The following is a 17,832-nucleotide window of genomic DNA, read 5'->3' as shown; positions in this document are numbered from 1 at the left end:
CCCTGACCCCAACGCTAACCACGTGCAAATGGTGACTATAGTCAGTCATGGTAGGATGTCTGTGTCTTTAAACTTTTCCATGGCTCTAGATCAACAGCAGTTTATTCTGTGACTCAAGTGTCTGTTGCTTTAGATTTAGCCCACATGTTCTGATTGTTTCTTCCTTTAAAATATTCTATTTGAAAGCCCTTGTAGGAATACTGATGGAAATCTATAAATATGCTCTTTAAAGTTAATGACATCTTAAAATAAAAACTATTTTTGCTTTTTCATCTGTGACTTTTCAGGATAGAGGTGGAATGGAAGTTTAAAAAAAAAAAAGGTCATTAAGCTTGAAGCTTTTTTTTTTTTCCAATCGATGTAATATCACACATCAGTTTTGAATGTCTGCCTGCCAGCAATACAGAATCACTACTGCAGCCATTATCAAAAAATCTTGCAGGCATGGTAATAGTAATAACAATTTCAAGGAATTTTGAAAGGAGGGTACAGTGAGTGTTTCCTTTTGTTCCTTCAACCTACAAGTGCACAATAAAAACTAAAAACCAGATTTTCTGATAAATAATAAATCCAATTGATAAAGCACCTTTACGATAAAGCGTACCAGTGGTGCGGCTCCTCCGTGAGGATGGCCAGGCTTTGGCCTTCTCAGCAGTCAGCAGGCTCAGTCAGCAGGTCCCAGCGATTTTACACCGAGCAACGGGGCAGAAAACCTGCCATCACACTTTGCTATATTTACTTTTCAAATTTATTTTTTCTCAGAGCAGGTGATAAAAGCCCCAGAGCAAGTCTGAAATGATATAGATTCACTTTCCTCACTTAATCTCAACCCTTGAATTATCTTGTAATGTCAAAGAAATGCGCCTGGATTGAATTTAGGATGAGTTCTTTTGTGAGAAATGAACAAGAGACACAGGCTCCAGTGTATGAATGCCAATGACTTCCTTTTAATTACCAATTATAATGTGCTGGAAGATCATTTTGGGTTTTAGTCTAACTTATTATTTGTATGTAACCTTGGCCCTGAGTTCATGGTGAGTATTCCAAAAGCATTCTGTGGCTTTTGGGGGAGTGAGAGATTCCATGGAGCGAAAACAAGTCGGGAAAAGCTTCCTATTCCAGCACGCAGGAGGAGTGAAGACAGTGAGGAGGTCCTCGTGGATGAAGTCAGCAGCGACTATTGCAGCACTGAGGATGTGACAGGCGGGTGCTGAAAGAATGATTCTGAGCACCCCTCTCTCCTCTGTACTGGTCCTGGCAGGATCCTTTGGGGTGTCCAGGATTTCATTCCCGTCTTTGCCTCCCTCTCTCCCTTCCTCACTCGTTTCCCTCCTTCCTCCTTTCCTCCCTTTCTGTCTGCCTTCATTCCTTCCAGATACTCTCTAAGGGGATAAAACTACTGATAAAAATCCTCCAGAGTGGGGAGGATGGATGGTTTGAGGCCAGAAGTGCAAAACCAGCCTGGGCAACATAGAGAGACCTTGTTTCTACAAAAAATTAAAAACTTAGCCTGATGTGGTGGCACACATCTGTAGTCCCAGCTACTAGGGAGGCTGAAGCGGGGAGAAGGCTTGACCCCAGGAGTCTGAGGCTGCAGTGAACTATGATTGTGCCACTGCACTGCAGCCTGGGTGACAGAGTGGGACCCTAACTCTAAAAAGAAAATTTATGAAGTCTGTCATATCAAAGTCTTAGCTTTCCGTTGCTTTGGTAGGGAGTCATAAAAGCAAGGGTTAGACTTTATCTTTTCAAAATTTTTAAAAGTTCTAGAACTAATAGAATTTATAATCCTATAAACTACAGCAATTAAGATTTTCCAAGGCCCTACGCTACTCTGGCAGTAACTGGCTCTCTAGCGGACATGTTCATCGTTTGCTCCTGCTGTATACTGTCCTGGGACTTAAGAAAGTTCATTCACCCTTTTACCAGAGAGATCTTCAGTTATAAATAGTGTTTCACAGGAATTAGAAATACCTAAACTACTTAATACTACCATGTGCTATAAACTTTAAAAACTGCCCACTGCCTTCCTAACCATACTCCTTTCTTGGTCTCACGAGAAAAAAGAAAAATGAAACTTTCCCATATATATTTAAGTCTTTCTTTGTCAAATTAAACAGGAGGTCTAGCTATTTACTCCTTGAAGTCATGGCAGATTTTTAAATTCACAGTAAGGATATAGAGTCCCGAGACATTATAAAGGAAAGACCAACTTAATGCTAAAATTCAAGGGACCGAGTTTTCTTAGAAATCTATTTATAGGTTTATGGATTAAAAATATATATTTTTCCTTCTACAAATAGCAATTTAACACTGTTTCCAAACTGGACACTGGAGAATATTCCTGTGAAGCCCGTAATCCTGTTGGATATCGCAGATGTCCTGGGAAACGAATGCAAGTAGGTAAGCATGGAATATTGGGAGGAACAAATGGTTTGCAATTAGGGCATGAGAGTACTGTATTTGGGGATAAAAGGAGCAAGGGTAGGAAAAAGTCTGAGTGACTTTAAGGAAAAGCAGGAGAGAATGTTTAAAATTCACTTGATATAATATGTTGCAGAGGAGCAAAGATGCTGTTTTTAATCCATTTCCCAAACAAGCCCAAAAATACTTAAATTATATTTAACAAATTTTTTGGTTTTTTAAATAATCATTTTTAAAATATGTTCTTCTGAATAATCTTTCTTTCAAACAAAGTTAAGTGTTTTGTCTGTAAATTGCTAAGGGTCCAGGAGTTTGAATTTCTGGTATTTTTTTAATTCAGGGATGCATATCATTGATATTATTCACCAAACTCATTCAAGTGTTGGCATTTATAGTCAAACATAGCGGTTGTTTAAATTATCGCCAAGTATCCTTCTCAATGCTGTTTTGGAGTTATTTAAAAAGTTCATCAGAACATGTTTAAAAATTAATGCATTAATCAAGTGTTTTCTAACTTCATTCATTCACATCCTAGCCTATGGTTTTTACCATAACTTTGTACCACTTGTCCTATTTCTATTTATTTTTCCTTCCATTTAAGTGGTCCTGTTTAATTTAAATACCTTACACACTGATAATCTGCATTTTAAAACTGTTTAAATACCTACTGTAGCCTCATCTTAAGAAATATGTATCATGTTTCCTTTATAAAAAATTAGTTAATATTTCAGAGGTATCTGAAAAAAATAACACACTGGGCATTAGGAAAGAATTTTGAGAATTATGATAAACACACTCACTTAAACAGTATTTCTAAAAAGATCTTTCCCAAAATGTACACTGCTTTAAAATATTTAAAATTATTGTTGTGAAAAATACTGCCTACTATTTTCTCCACGTTATTTAATCATATGCTAATGAATACTTGCTTTTAAAAATGGGAACTCTTTGAAGAATTGCTCCTTTAATAAATACAAAGGAAGTATCTAAATAACAGAAGACTGTGACTCATGAAATCCTTGTGGACGAGACGGAGAAATGTGATCTAAATAATGTTGAGATGGAACCACATGTAGTTGAATCCCATATTCAGAGCATGCAATAAATTGTGTTGTATGAATTATGGTGTCCACCAGCCTGTTACATAGTTCTTTCCTAAACAAAGTCATGCTCATCATTTTATTAATGACTCGAATGAAAGTATTTTTAATACAGTTCTCAATTTGCAGAAATGTTACACATAGAAGGTTAATAATCTAATTATTGGGCAACAGAATCAACCCCCCAAAAAGTTGGTAACATAGTAGTCATTCCAAACCTGAATCCAAAAAATCCAGTTGTATTAGGTTAGAGGACAGATGACTTAATAGCAACAGGAAAAAGCCTCAGAGAGTTTAATTCATTTAAAATTTAGTGGGATGGCAGTTTAGTGGCATATATGTATGTGTGTACATGAACACACACATAGACACCCCCCCCATGTAAATTCAACAAGGAAGGTGTTTCTGACACTTAGTTTTACAGAATAACTGGCACATGTTTTCTTTGAGGCTCTGTTTTTCAGTATTTGTAAAATTGATGCAGATAATGATGTAGAAGACTTTTAAGTAACATTTGGGGTGGGGGTGGCAGAGGAATACTTGAACTCATTGAATTTCAAAGATTGTTTCCAGCCTGATATCTAACACTGTGAATTATTATACATCTCTAAATGAATGGAAGAGAATACCATACATTTTGTATCTGGATCATGGACATTTTTAAAATTTAATACTCTTGCAAAGCTTAAATTCTGTTAATATTTTTAATAAATTTTGAGCCAGGTCCTGGAAGTGAGTTAGTTGAACAGGCTTCAAAAGCATGAAACTATGCTTCATGGTATAGTACAAAGGGGAGCTTTTTTGAAACTTTTTGATTTAATTATTGCATCTGTTCCTCTATTTAAATGAATTTATGTGTGGTTTATTTCACACTCCAGATGATCTCAACATAAGTGGCATCATAGCAGCTGTAGTAGTTGTGGTCTTAGTGATTACCGTTTGTGGCCTTGGTGTGTGCTATGCTCAGAGAAAAGGCTATTTTTCAAGTAAGTAAGTTTTACCCTTCTTTGATAGACAACTTCCTATGGATACACAGTTTTCTTATGAAACACTATTTCTCCCAAGAAGGTCTAGCAAACTCTGGAGAATATTTTTCATTGATTTTTCTGCTGTAGAAAATTTCCAAGATGGGTTATGAAGCACCTTAGCAAACCTAGGGAGAAAAGGCAGAACTGCCTCATTGCAAAATTCTAGGGAACACCACGGAACATGTGAGAGGCATCCTTGGAGTTGCACAGTGCAATGAGACAGAGATATTTGATGTAGATGGATATTTATAGTATATTTACATGTATTAAAGATCCCTTTAAATTAGGAATTATATATCTCAAGACATAAATTGACTTCTAGCTGTGTAAGAAATTTCATTGAAATAAATAAGTGAAATGTTTTATCAGGGTAGAATATTGAATGTCAAATTTAGCACAACTTTATTTAGAAGAGAATTGTTCAGTTAAAACTAGAAATCTTTTGTATTTATTAGAGTGGCTTCTGTACAAGGTTTTTAGTTCTTCAAGTTTCAACCTCTTATAACTTCAATCCCCCATTTGATGATGTAATGTGTTCGATGTAAATGGGTGTGATTAAAAATTAATGTTTTATTCTCTTAATGCATTTCTTCACTCCCAGTCTTTCAAATTATCTGAAAGCTAAAAAGCTGCAGAACTCCATAAGGTCCACTGGCAATAATGTACAAAGTAGAATTTTTTAGTGGAACAATAAATAAATTTATAGCATGAACAAGTTTTAGACCTGTTGCTTTATAATGAACTCTAATTTTAGAAACTAGGTTAAAAATATTTTATACCAAAATAAAACTTAAATTTAAAAGGAGTTACCTATAAATAGTTATTATGTATCATAAAATGTTTCCACGAACATAGATTCAAGGAGATTCTCTATAATTAAGAATATGCTCTGTCAATTAATACTTGTGTATAGTGCTTCAATTTACTCCATTGTAACATAATTTTATGAATGGAATCCAACTGTGTCCCTCTGCTGGTCACCAGTGAAAGTACAGACAAATAAGATCATTCAATTCTTGTCATCTTTATCTATGCTTGCAAAGAATATCTGTCTGAGTATTTTTAATGAGGAGCTGGCAAATTTCTAAATTAATTAGTCTATTTGGGTATTAGGAGTTTGCTAGCTAAGAATGTTATTCCCATCGTCATCAGGCAGAAAGTCTATGCAAGGCCGGGTGCGGTGGCTCACGCCTGTAATCCTGGCACTCTGGGAGGCTGAGGCGGGAGGATCGCTCGAGGTCAGGAGTTCGAGACCAGCCTGAGCAAGAGCGAGACCCCATCTCTACTAAAAAATAGAAAGAAATTTTCTGGACAACTAAAAATATATAGAAAAAATTAGCCGGGCATGGTGGTGCATGCCTGTAGTCCCAGCTACTTGGGAGGCTGAGGCAGAAGGATTGCTGAAGTCCAGGAGTTTGAGGTTGCTGTGAGCTAGGCTGACGCCACGGCACTCACTCTAGCCCGGGCAACAGAGCGAGACTCTGTCTCCACAGGAAAAAAAAAAAAAGTCTATGCAAGAGAACTATATTCTTGAATTTGCATTTAGAACAAGGGTCAGCAAACTATTTAATGTGACCTGTGGTCCAAATTCCTCACCACCACCTGTTTTTCTATGGTCCATGAACTAAAATGGCTTTTACAGATGAAAATTTACAATCTATTTGATGATAGAGAACACTAACTTTGAATCTCAATTAAGAGAAATATTATTCCCCCCAAAAGAATTCCATTACTCTAACCAGTAGACTTATAAAACTTTGATTATTATTATCATATTTTGAATTTCATCAATAAAAATTTTTAGAAATTTGTGTTCTCTCTTGTTATATAAGGATACATAGTATCCTTGATTTTGCCTCTCAGTCCACAAAGCCTAAAACATTTGCTGTCTGGCCATTTACAGAAAAAGTTCATTACCTCTTGACTTAGAAGGTACAGATCTCAGAAACTAAAGGTCAAGATTAATAAAAAGAAATTGAGCCAAACATCACTTTTATGTGAATCTGTATCATACCATGTTAACTCTTGTATTAATGACATATACTTATTCTTTTGTAGAAGAAACCTCCTTCCAGTAAGTATACTTTTTTTTACAATGTATGTCTTTTCCCCTCTATCAACTAATTTTCTATTAATCATCTGTTTAAAGTCAAAAGTGGAAAGTTGGGTTATTTGTGTAGCTTTAATCCTATAGAAAGCTACTCAAGTTCATCAAGAAATCCCACCTCCTACCTCATTCCTCATATCCATTTGTAAATGATTATCTGGGTAAGAAATATGCTCACTATTTTGACTTCATAGGCATTTCCATAGTACTACTTTTAAAAACCATACTTACTATATTTTGCTAAATGGAAAATTTTCAAGTAAAATTTTACTCAACAGTCCTTTTTAACATTAATTTAATACTGCTTTTGTGCCCAACACTGTTTTAAGAACTGGAGATACAGCAGTGAACAGAACAGGTCAAAAAACCAACCAAACCCTGTCTTGTGGGGCTTACATTCTAGCAGAGAAAGGCAGAGAGTAAACAAAGATAGATACTATGTAGCCTGTTAGATGGCGATAAGTATTGTAGGAAAAAATAGAGCAGGTAAGAGAACAGAGAATACAGAGGGCAAGAATGGAAATTGTCATTTTAAACAGGGTGGTCAGGGAGGGTCTCGCTGTTGAGGGGAAGTTTGAGGAAGATCCGATGGTGGGGAAGCAAATTGTGCGGATACCCATGAGAAGAGTGTTCAGGCAGAAGAGAGAGAACAAATGGAAAAAGCTCGAAGCTGGGCATGTCTGGAGGGTCTGAGGGACATCCAGGGGAAACCGAGAGAGCAGGCGAGTGCACAGAAGTCGCAGGGGCCACATCGTACAGAGTCCCTTCCAGGCAGTCGTGAGGAGCCTGGCTTTAGTTACGAGTAAGATAGGAAGTCACTGGAGGGCTTTGAGCAGAGGAGTAGCATCATCTTACTTAGTTCTTCAAAGCTCACACTGGCTACTCTGTTAAGAATAAACTACAAGGCGATAAAGGGTAGAAGCAAAGAGATCGGTTAGGAAACTACTGCAGTAACCGGGGCAAGAGAAAATGGTGGCTGGTACCAAAGTGTCAGTGATAGGATCCTGGATGTACTTTTTTAACAACTTGATAATCTACTGGATGTGGGCCGAGAGAGAGAGAGAGAGAGAGAGAGAGAAATCAAAGATGGCCTCAAGGTTATGAGAAGGATGGAGTTACTGTTTATGGAAGTGTAGAAAATTTTAGGAGGAGAGAGAGTTTGGGAGCAGTGGTGGGGGTAGGTAGAGAAGTCTGGAGTATTTGGTTTTTAATATTTGATGTGCTTATTAGATTCCAGATGGAGATAATCAGTAAATATACAAACTTGGAGCTTGGGGGAATAACTGGAAATGGAAATGTAGGAGTCATTGGTGCACGAGATCTGGATGAGATCACCAAAGCCCCCAGTTTGTGGGCACGTATTTTGTGACTGTCCTTATACATAAGGACATGGCAGACCCAACTTTGGGTCTATGGGCATTCCCTTCCACTCCAGCTGCCATGGCTTCAGATAGCTTGTCATCTCCTAAGTCCTTTGAAGACTTAGCTCCCATTGATTTCCTGTTCCCAGACCTCTGGCTCAACCTTGGTCTCTCACTCTCTTAATATCTCAGTACAAGTCCAGGTTGGAGTCCAAGTTATCAACAAAGAGGGTGAGTCCTGTACGGCAAGGTAGCCTAAATGTGTTGCCACCTTCCCCAACTCCCAGCTTCTAGGTGATTGTGAGGATTTCCGCTTTTATTGAGTAACGTGGAAAGTAATTGGAGGGTTTTGAGCATAGGAGAGAGATCACCTCTCATAAGCAGAAGGGTTGGCAGTGCTGCGGTGAAGGAGGTTATTCTTCCTTCTATCAATATCTCAATCAAACCAGGTAGTAAACTGGGAAGGAGTATCTTTATTCCTAGACATATTTCCTCCCATTTACTGAATCTGTAGCCTTCAATATGTGTTGAACGATGAAAGGGATGACTAAAATCCCAGTCACCATGTAAAACTTTCTTTCCTTGAGAACAAAAGTGAATTTTGAGATTATAATATTCAAACTTGCAAAATTTTAAATGTTAATATGTTAAGTTAAAAGTTAATAAGCCTCTGGCTTGTAAATGCCACAAAAATCTTTTGTATACCAGCTCTAGGCTACATTTAGATGCACAGGGCTTCACACACAGTGATATTTTGTTGCCTGCCTTTCTCTGTGAATATTGTCTAGATACATAAGAAATTCACTTAGGATTATTGGCTTTTTTCCTACCTAAGATACACATTCATATTCTTGCTGAGAAAATGTATGGGATAAGATTAATAGAAAGAAGGTATGTGTTTCAGGATTGGAAGTGATAATGTACTAAATATTGTCTTTTATATTCTACAAACAGGAAGAGTAGTTCTGCATCTAAAGCCACTACAATGAGTGAAAACGTGAGTATTTTTAAAGCATATTTATAGAATGGATGTTTTTAGGGAATAGGGCAGGGAAATGAAGGAATTGTATGGAAGTTGTGAATTTTCACTTTTGTTCCCCCCTCATGCCAAACATTTATCTTTTCTTCATGTTCGGAACATTATAATTCTCTTCTAGCTATTTAACAATATATAATAAATTATTGTTAACTATAGTTTCCATACTGTACTATGGAATAGTAGAACTTATTCCTCCTATCTCTATTTTTGTACCTCTCATTTTCACTTCTAACACACTTTTTTTTTAAGTGACAGGGTCTTGCTCTGTTGCTAAGGCAGGTGTGCAGTGGCGATGTCATAGCTCACTGCAGCCTTGAACTCCTAGACTCAAGCAATCCTCCTGCCTCAGCCTCCCAAGCAGCTAGGGCTATAGGCACATGACACCCTGCCCCGCTAATATTTTAAAATACATTTTGTAGAGATGGTGTCTCTCTGTGTTACCCAGGCTGGTCTTGAACTGCTGGTCTCAAGTGATCCTCCCTCCTCTACCTCCCAAAGTACTGCGATTACAGACATGATTAGTATACTTTGTGTCTATCACTGGTATTTAGAAGGAGTTAAGTAAATGTTTGTTTCCTTTCCCTGTCTGGAATGGCATGATAAAGAAGCCTGGCATTTGTAAGGCAATTACAGAGAGTGAACTTCACCATATCATTATTTTTTTCTCATGGTGTTTTCTATAATTAGTGTGCCCTCTTAGTATCACTAGGCCTGACATTATCAGCTCTATTTGATAGATGAGGAAAATTAAGACACAAATTCACACAGAATAACAGCTGCGGAGCTGGGACCTTTTGCTTCCTGGCAACTTGACCAAGCAGATTGTTTCCAACAGATCTGTGGTTCCAGGACTCACGTTTGGTTATTTGACACACTTGGAAAATTTTAGGGCTATGCAACATCTTGGTCTTTTGGGAGTACTATAACAAAAATACCATAAACTGGATAACTTATAAACAATAAAAATTTATTCTCACAGGTCTGGAGACTGGAAAGTTAAAGATCAAGGTGCCAATAGATTCAGTGAAGGCCCATTCCTCATAGATGGTGCCTTCTTGCTATGTCCTCACATAGTGGCTGGGCAAACAAGCTCTCTCCAGCCTCTTTTATAAGGGCACTAATTCCTTTCATGAAGTCTTTGCCCTCATGACCTAATCACCTCCTAAAGGCCCCACCTCTTAATATTACTGCACTGGGGATTTTAGGTTTCAACATATAAATTTTGGGGGGACACAAACATTTAGACAAGAGCATAGACTATCCTCTGCTATTATTGAAAGGAATATTTCAGAAATATTTGAAAAGATACAGTAATTACCTAACTCAGATGGTTTATAGAACATAATTTAGACATTTGGATCCTTGTGCACTTTTATATTTGTAAACACTACAGTAAATCTGTAAATACCATCATTGCTCAGACTTTGTGGCTTTTTGGATGGATATTCAAACTTTTGGATTATTTTTTAGGAATGTAGCAGGGGAAAGGGAATGTCCAGTGTTTTTAGAGGCCTAAGTCTTGTCTTGAGAAATGGAGTGTGGTTTCTCAGAAACCCTTGATAATCTGTTGTGGGGCTTCTCTGAGATTTCCTTTCAGTAGAGCTTGGAGTGGGGTATGAACATCAGTATTTTAAACACTTGAGTGATTCCAATGGACACTAGTGTTTAACACCTACTTACTGCTCCATAGAGGTTTTTTTCTGTTAAAATTTGGTTCTTAAAAATTACTCCAGAAACTGTCTATCACAGAAGTCACCTTATTTTGTAGTCTACTATACTGAAACTGTACTATTCTTTAATTAGCGGGCAAGCAGTATGTAACTCCGTATTTGTTTTTACAGTTTATGGAAAGTACATCTTGAGTGTGGAACTAAATAATCTCATCCCTCTCTACAGTAAATAGCACTTTGTGGTTGAATGGAAAGAGCAAAAGCCTTTTACTTTTTCTATGCTTTCCTCTCAGTTGCTCTCATCAACCAAGGGCTAAAGTCTTCTTCAATTCTATTTTGGTCTATAGGAGGGTTTCTCATCCTCAGCACTATTGGCATTTTGGGCCACATAATTCTTTGTTTTGATGGGCTGTCTTGCTCATTGTAGGATGGTTAGCAATAGCCCTGGCCTCCACCCACTAGATACCAGTAGCATCCCCCCAACAAACAGGATTTCTCTCATTCGAAATTCCAGTCCTACTTCACTCTCTGGGCGAAATTTCAAAGTACCTTACCTGCTAGGATGCAGTTATTTAATTTTCCATAAAATAGATTTAATTAAATATATGTTGGTTTGTACCTGTAAGTTTCTTACAGTAGATGTAGCTTGATATTCATAAGATTTATATTTCTTTAAATATGAATTAGTACATTATATCTAAACTTGTTTTTTCTTTCTTTTCCTAGGATTTCAAGCACACAAAATCATTTATAATTTAAAAGATTCCACTTTTGAGATACACCAAAACCACAGTTGTTATGGAAGTTATTAAACTATTATAAAACTCTGCTTTGTCTTACATTTGAAAAGAAGGTACATGAGGAAATGAAATTGGTATTTCATTATAATTTGTATGACTGCTAACTCACCTGAATTTGTTATTTTAAACAAATAATTCTGTCAACATCTAAAATATAGTCTGGCTTCCATGTCTGGACTGAGTTAAAAAAATCAAAATATTTTGTAATAGTCTGGGTTTTGTGAAATGTTAACAATGTCCTAACTTCTAGAGAAGGTTACTAAAATATAGTGATTGTGAAGTTAACCCATAGATCATGAAAATGTAAACTGCACACACCTCTGTGCAAGAGTCTGACTTAGGGGATTCAGAAAATACTCTGACAGATGCAAAAGGAAACTCTGATCTCATTTCTACCAGAATCCTCTTTTCTCTCCTAATACAATCCTTATTCCGCTGCTCATTTATCACTAATATATCCACAGAAGGGAGGAAGTGGGGGTAAGTCTCATGCCCAAGGATTTTTGGTACTTTGTGTTTACTTTCATTTCTGAGAACCAACAGCAACATGAAAAGAAATACCTAACGGCTGGAGCTCACAGGTGTGCACCATAGGATTCACCTGCTGTGTGTTGCTGCTTTCTTCATTAAATGTAATTTTGATGGTCAAACACAAATCCCAGTGGCTCATTTCACCCTCAGAGCTGCTTGCTGCTGTTTCCTTCCCCTAAGACTTCTTTGAAGAGGATCAGTGACCTTGACATCGGAACTCACCGCTGGATCCTACACAACCTTGCAGATACCTTTACCTGCATGAGTGGTGACTTCACATCTTTTTGTCTCTAAAAACTGTGCAGTGAAATTCTGGGCAGGGCCAAGTCCTTTGGGGGTGGGGGTTGCCAATCCTGCTTTAGGGAAAGCAGGGATATGGAGGAAAGAAGTAGTTGTCTACGAGGAAAATGAGATGAAAAAGCTCACTGTGAATCCCTGCATCTGGCACCCCTCTCGAGACATAGACGGCAAACAAGAAATGGCTGAAATGAAAAGTAAGTCTGATCATCTGATTTCCCAGCTGATTAACCACAAAAAGCCTCCAGCTAGTGATACAATGTGAAAGTTCCAATGATACATTTAATAGTAAGACTGATTAGGCTATGTTTAAAAAGTATTGTCATTTTTAACTTATTTTGATTATTTAATTCATAATCAAAACAAAATATGGCTAGGGTACATCCTGTTCTTCTGGACAAAACTGGAGGAAAAGGTCACTCACTACCTTTGACAACTCCAAACATGGTGAAGCTGCTTTCGAAGGAGTCTGCTCTTCCTACCCAACGGGCAAAGCAAATCTCCAGCATTCACTGAACAAACAATGGAGTAAGCACACACGCCTAGCATGTGCCTGGACACCAGGTCACCGGGAAGGTGCCTGCTCCCCCTTTGACTTGTCTGTGGCATTCGTTGCTTCTCACTAGATCCCATCCTGAAGATCAGGTCCGTAACATGGCTGTGCCCCAAAGGCCAAATTATCACCACATTAGTCAGCAAATATCTTTGTAAAGGGCCAGATAGTAGATATTTTAAGCCATATGATTCCTGTTGCAACTACTGGACTCTGCCATTGTAGCACAAAAGCAGCCATAGAAAATAAGCAAATGGGCATGTCTGTGTTCCAATGAAACTTTATTTACAAAAACAGCAGGTGCAGACAGGATTTGGCTCACAGGCATAGTTTCCCAACTCATGGTGGTGAAGGATGGAAAAAAATACCTGTCTACAAGCTTTCGTAAGAAATCAAGCTAAATATTGCCTATGCTTTGATTGGAAGATTTGCTTTGGTTTGAGGAATGCTTTCCTTTTGCATTGGCAAATGCCTATGTGATTCTCGAAGATGCCTCTTCAGACATACCTATCATCACACAAGATCAACTTCTTTAACTTAAACCACACAAATCCATATTGGTGTGTGTGGCGGGGTAATATGTAGTGCCTTAGCTTCGCTAATAGACGAAAAGCTTATTTTTCAGACATCAAAGGCTAGCAAATTCATTTTATGCATCTAACACTCTTTGTGTCATGTATTACACATTATCTTAAAATATTGTATACAGCTAAGTAAAAATCATTGTATAAAGAATGCTTTCTCCCATACAAAGGACACAATATTGGGCACTAATTTTCTAATTATTAAAAGTATACCTGTGGGTCACTGGTGTCTACTTGTGTCTCCATTTGCTTTTATTTCAGGGACTTGAACACTAAACAGCTGGTAAAATCCCTCTGTAATTCTGAGAGCATTTTATTTTCTTGCAGTGAATTGTGTTGTACAAAGATTAGAGCTCTAGAATTTTTAATAGCAAGTTTTGTTTTAATTATTACTGTTGCTGTGTAACTAGAATTAATTTATTTTTAGTTGGAGGTTTAACCTCACTAAATCTGGAATGATTGTTTTTTAATACAACATTGCAAAGAACTTCCCTCATCACACAGGTGGTTTTGTTTGATTAAATTCTACATTAATAAAAATAGCTGAACTTGCTAAACGTTTTAGCCCCATTTAACAGTGCAGGGGAAGAGTCATCCAGCTATTGTTGTGCAGTAAAACCCAGGAAACTACACCCTCTTACCATCTGTAGCTACATGGCTAGCTCTTCAACTGCTTAAGATTAGAATCTCATCATCTCTGTTTGGGATGACTGCCAAGTTCTCCAATGCTGAGAAAAATGCTCTGAAAATAAAAAGCAAAAACTATTTATTGAACACTTTATATATGTTAGAGGTGGGGGTGGGTGGGTGGTGGTGAGGGTGTATAAAATCTCATCTCAGCGATGCTATAAAGTGGGCAATGTCATCATTTTGCAGATGAGGAAACAGAGAGTTAGTGATTTGCCAAGAGCTCATGAGTGAGGAGTCAGGGTCTGTGTGGACTTGGGTCCATCTGATCCAGGATGTTTCACACACCATGTTCTTTTCTCTACCCCCCAATAAGTCCTTTCTTGTGCTCTCACACTTTCCCTTAGTGTTCAGTAATCTCTGGCCCATCCATGGCCTCCCTTGTTTTATAGCCTACACATAATACTTTTCTGCCTCCTTCCTCCTCCTCCCCATCTAAATACCGTATTGAGCCATTTCATTCTCATCCACTCTCCACTAATGCCTAAATCTCAAATTCTATCATCACCATCCCCCCTTCCTATCTCTAAATCTCTCCATCTTTAACTTCCCGTTTATTCATTGACTCCATCGTTTGGCTTATTTGATTCTTTGATAAACTGCTTTAATCCTGTTATCTCAGGCTTTTGTTACTATCTTACCTTTCATCTTCTGCGACTTTCCTCCCCCAAGAGGGTACCTCTATCTTAGTCACAGTTTCAATCTCTCCCATTCCAAAGGCTCCTTTGCCCTCAAGTTCCTCCTTCCCCACACCCCATCTGTCAGTATGCCTGATTACTCTCTTGAGCAACGTCAACTCCCTTCTACTCCTGGCTAAAAAGCTTTCATTCTTCCTTTACCTAATCTATCACCAAGGTCCACATTCCTTAGCCTGAAATTCAAGCCCTCCCCGCCTCCACAGACACACACACACACACACACACACACACACATATCCCATCACATTGTCACAACCTACCTGTTCAGCTACATGTTCCACTATCCTTTTTGGTTGCCTTATGCACCCATTGAGCTGAAGTATGGTGATTTTTATCTTAATGACCCATTTTCCTCCTCCTCTATACATTTACTTATAATACTGCCTCTACCTGGAATGCTAAATATTCTAATCACAAGATGTGTGTAAATTCTGTCTACTCTTTTTAAGAGACAGGTCAATGTCCACTCTCTCTCTGACAGCCTAGTTCCCCTGCTGGAAGAAATTTCCTTATTCTCTGAATTTTCGTAGCATTTGATTGATCCTCTTATGGCACCTATTGGTTTCTGTCTTACAATACAGTTAGATATTTACATGGCTGACACCCCTACCAATCTGAAAGCACTTTGAGAAAAGAACCATCTTTGTAAGCCCCAAAGTATTTAACAGTATCTAACATGTAATTGTATCTAATAAATGATGAATGAATGTTTAAAAATCAAAGGAACATTTGTGAAAGAGCAAATTTAAAGACTTTAATAACATTCTTCCAGAGATTTAATTAGAATATTAATGAACTATTGTGTTCTGTATTATAACCCAGTTCATTTATATTATACAAAGTTACACAAATTATTGCTCCATGAATGAAAGCTGGACAGAAATTATTTTTCTCTTATCCTACTCTTTCTTTTAACAATTAGGTGTCCATTTTCATGCACTTCTTGAAAAGCTCAAAATATTTTTACAGCTTTCAAATATTAAAATGTAATATTCCTTCTTTCTTGTTCTGTAAGTTTTTGAAACACTTTTAGTAGTAATAACTCATTGGGAAATTCAAGGTAAACTATAAACTATTTGTTGGTACTTTCTAATATCTGTTACTTTTTAATATATGCCACATTTTTACTTGACTAAGTTTCTGAAAATGATGTTTAAGACATATGAGGGCCGGGCTCGGTGGCTCACGCCTGTAATCCTAGCACTCTGGAAGGCCGAGGTGGGCGGATCATTTGAGCTCAGGAGTTCGAGACCAGCCTGAGCAAGAGCAAGACCCCATCTCTACTAAAAATAGAAAGAAATTATATGGACAGCTAAAAAAATATATATAGAAAAAAATTAGCCGGGCATGGTGGTGCATGCCTGTAGTCCCAGCTACTCGGGAGGCTGAGACAGCAGGATCCCTTGAACTCAGGAGTTTGAGGTTGCTGTGAGCTAGGCTGACGCCATGGCACTCACTCTAGCCTGGGCAACAAAGTGAGACTCTGTCTCAAAAAAAAAAAAAATAAATAAATAAATAAAAGACATATGAGAGTGTAAAATGTCTTTGTTCTTTCTACTAAAAAAGTGCTCTAAAAACAAGTGAATAGTGTGTACCAACAAAGGACCTGTTTAACTTCTTTGAGATTGAAGGCAGACTGTTCCAAAGCTTCATTTTATGATCTATTTATTTTCAAATTTAAATATGCTATTTTTAAGTCTTCTTAAAAAGAGTGTAAAAATTAAGATTTTCTAAGATAGTTGGATTCCTAAAGTTACACATGCTTCTTAACTTTTCATTCATAAGCTCACTTTCCTTCCAAATATTTAACTACCATTGAATTATACTGAAGTTACAGTAGGTCAAAAAACTTACTTTTCTAAATTTTTTAAAAACTTTTTTCAGATACATTGTATGCAGCCATTATTTTTCTAAATTTTAGGACAATATAAACCAAAGAGAATTGGTATAAACCAAAAAGTTTCATACACAAAGATATGATATATTCATGTAACAGTGTGTTAATTGGGACTTTTTCTGTTGCCCAAAGGCTGAAGACAAGTGTCCCACTTCGTAGAGAAAATGCCAAATACATTGGGTATAAATACCCCTTGGCTGTTCACAAAGAGACAGTGCTACCCTGAAATAATTACTCCAGTCCATCACTCCCCTTCACCCCACCACACCATCCACACATAAGCTCAAATGTGTATGGATGGATTAGGGGTGGGAAGGAATAAGGGGAAAGGGGAAGAGAGGCAGAGAGACCAAGACAATGAACTGTCCAAATTGTGTGACAGTGAACAGTTTTGTCAAAGTTATGAGGAGTACTATTCCCCAAGTCACCCCCAAGGCAAGTAAAGAGAATCACTTGTAAAAACTGAAGGCACCTGCCAAGGAAATAGCAGCTATTTGAGCAGGATGAAAGAGTTGGAAAGAAATATCAAGAAGAAGGGGAGGCAGGGGAATATGGTGAAGCACCTGTTTTCCAAGATTTTGTAGGTCAAGGACGTGTGAGTTTCCAGTGGGTCCAGTGGGCAACACTGAAAGTAGTTGGCTTTGAGAATTCTTGCCAGCATTTCAAGAGAAACATCTGAAATAAAAGACTGTGGACATATAGTATTCCAGTGGGAGCTGAGGGGAGTTTGGAAAAGATGGAAAGGACCTCTCATTTAAGGTAATCTATACAGTTGAGGAAACCAACTACCCCACAGCCCCCCTCTCCTCATACATGCACTTTATCAGAGAGCTAGCCTTTGGAAGGCTGCTACACCAGAGGCACCAAAAGAGAAACAGTAACAGCCAAAACCAACCAAACAAAAACAAAAACACCAAAAACCCCTACACTAAATGGATTAAGTAAAAATTGCCTAGAACAGAAGCCCTCTTTGGTTATTACTAAAGGCAGTACTAGATAAGCAAGACACACGTCCCTTTCTAGTTCTCCCTACCTCTCAACTCGTATTTCCCTCTT

The 17,832-nt window shown here is 37.7% G+C and overlaps 1 protein-coding gene across 1 annotated transcript in view; it reads left to right on the top strand.

The window, feature by feature from the left end:
* The window catches only part of JAM2 (junctional adhesion molecule 2), a 65,504-nt gene extending 53,967 nt beyond the window's left edge, over positions 1-11,537 (top strand). Inside the window, exons 6-10 of the mRNA XM_069472426.1 lie at positions 2,304-2,403; positions 4,403-4,510; positions 6,611-6,626; positions 8,975-9,017; positions 11,456-11,537. Coding sequence (XP_069328527.1) covers positions 2,304-2,403; positions 4,403-4,510; positions 6,611-6,626; positions 8,975-9,017; positions 11,456-11,488 — 300 coding nt within the window. The 3' untranslated portion in view covers positions 11,489-11,537. The remainder of the gene's footprint in view (positions 1-2,303; positions 2,404-4,402; positions 4,511-6,610; positions 6,627-8,974; positions 9,018-11,455) is intronic.
* Positions 11,538-17,832: the final 6,295 nt, after the last annotated feature.

This window comes from Eulemur rufifrons, chromosome 7, assembly GCF_041146395.1.
Source record: "Eulemur rufifrons isolate Redbay chromosome 7, OSU_ERuf_1, whole genome shotgun sequence".
Taxonomy (NCBI): Eukaryota; Metazoa; Chordata; class Mammalia; order Primates; family Lemuridae; genus Eulemur; species Eulemur rufifrons.
This window is presented reverse-complemented; position numbering and strand designations above follow the sequence as displayed.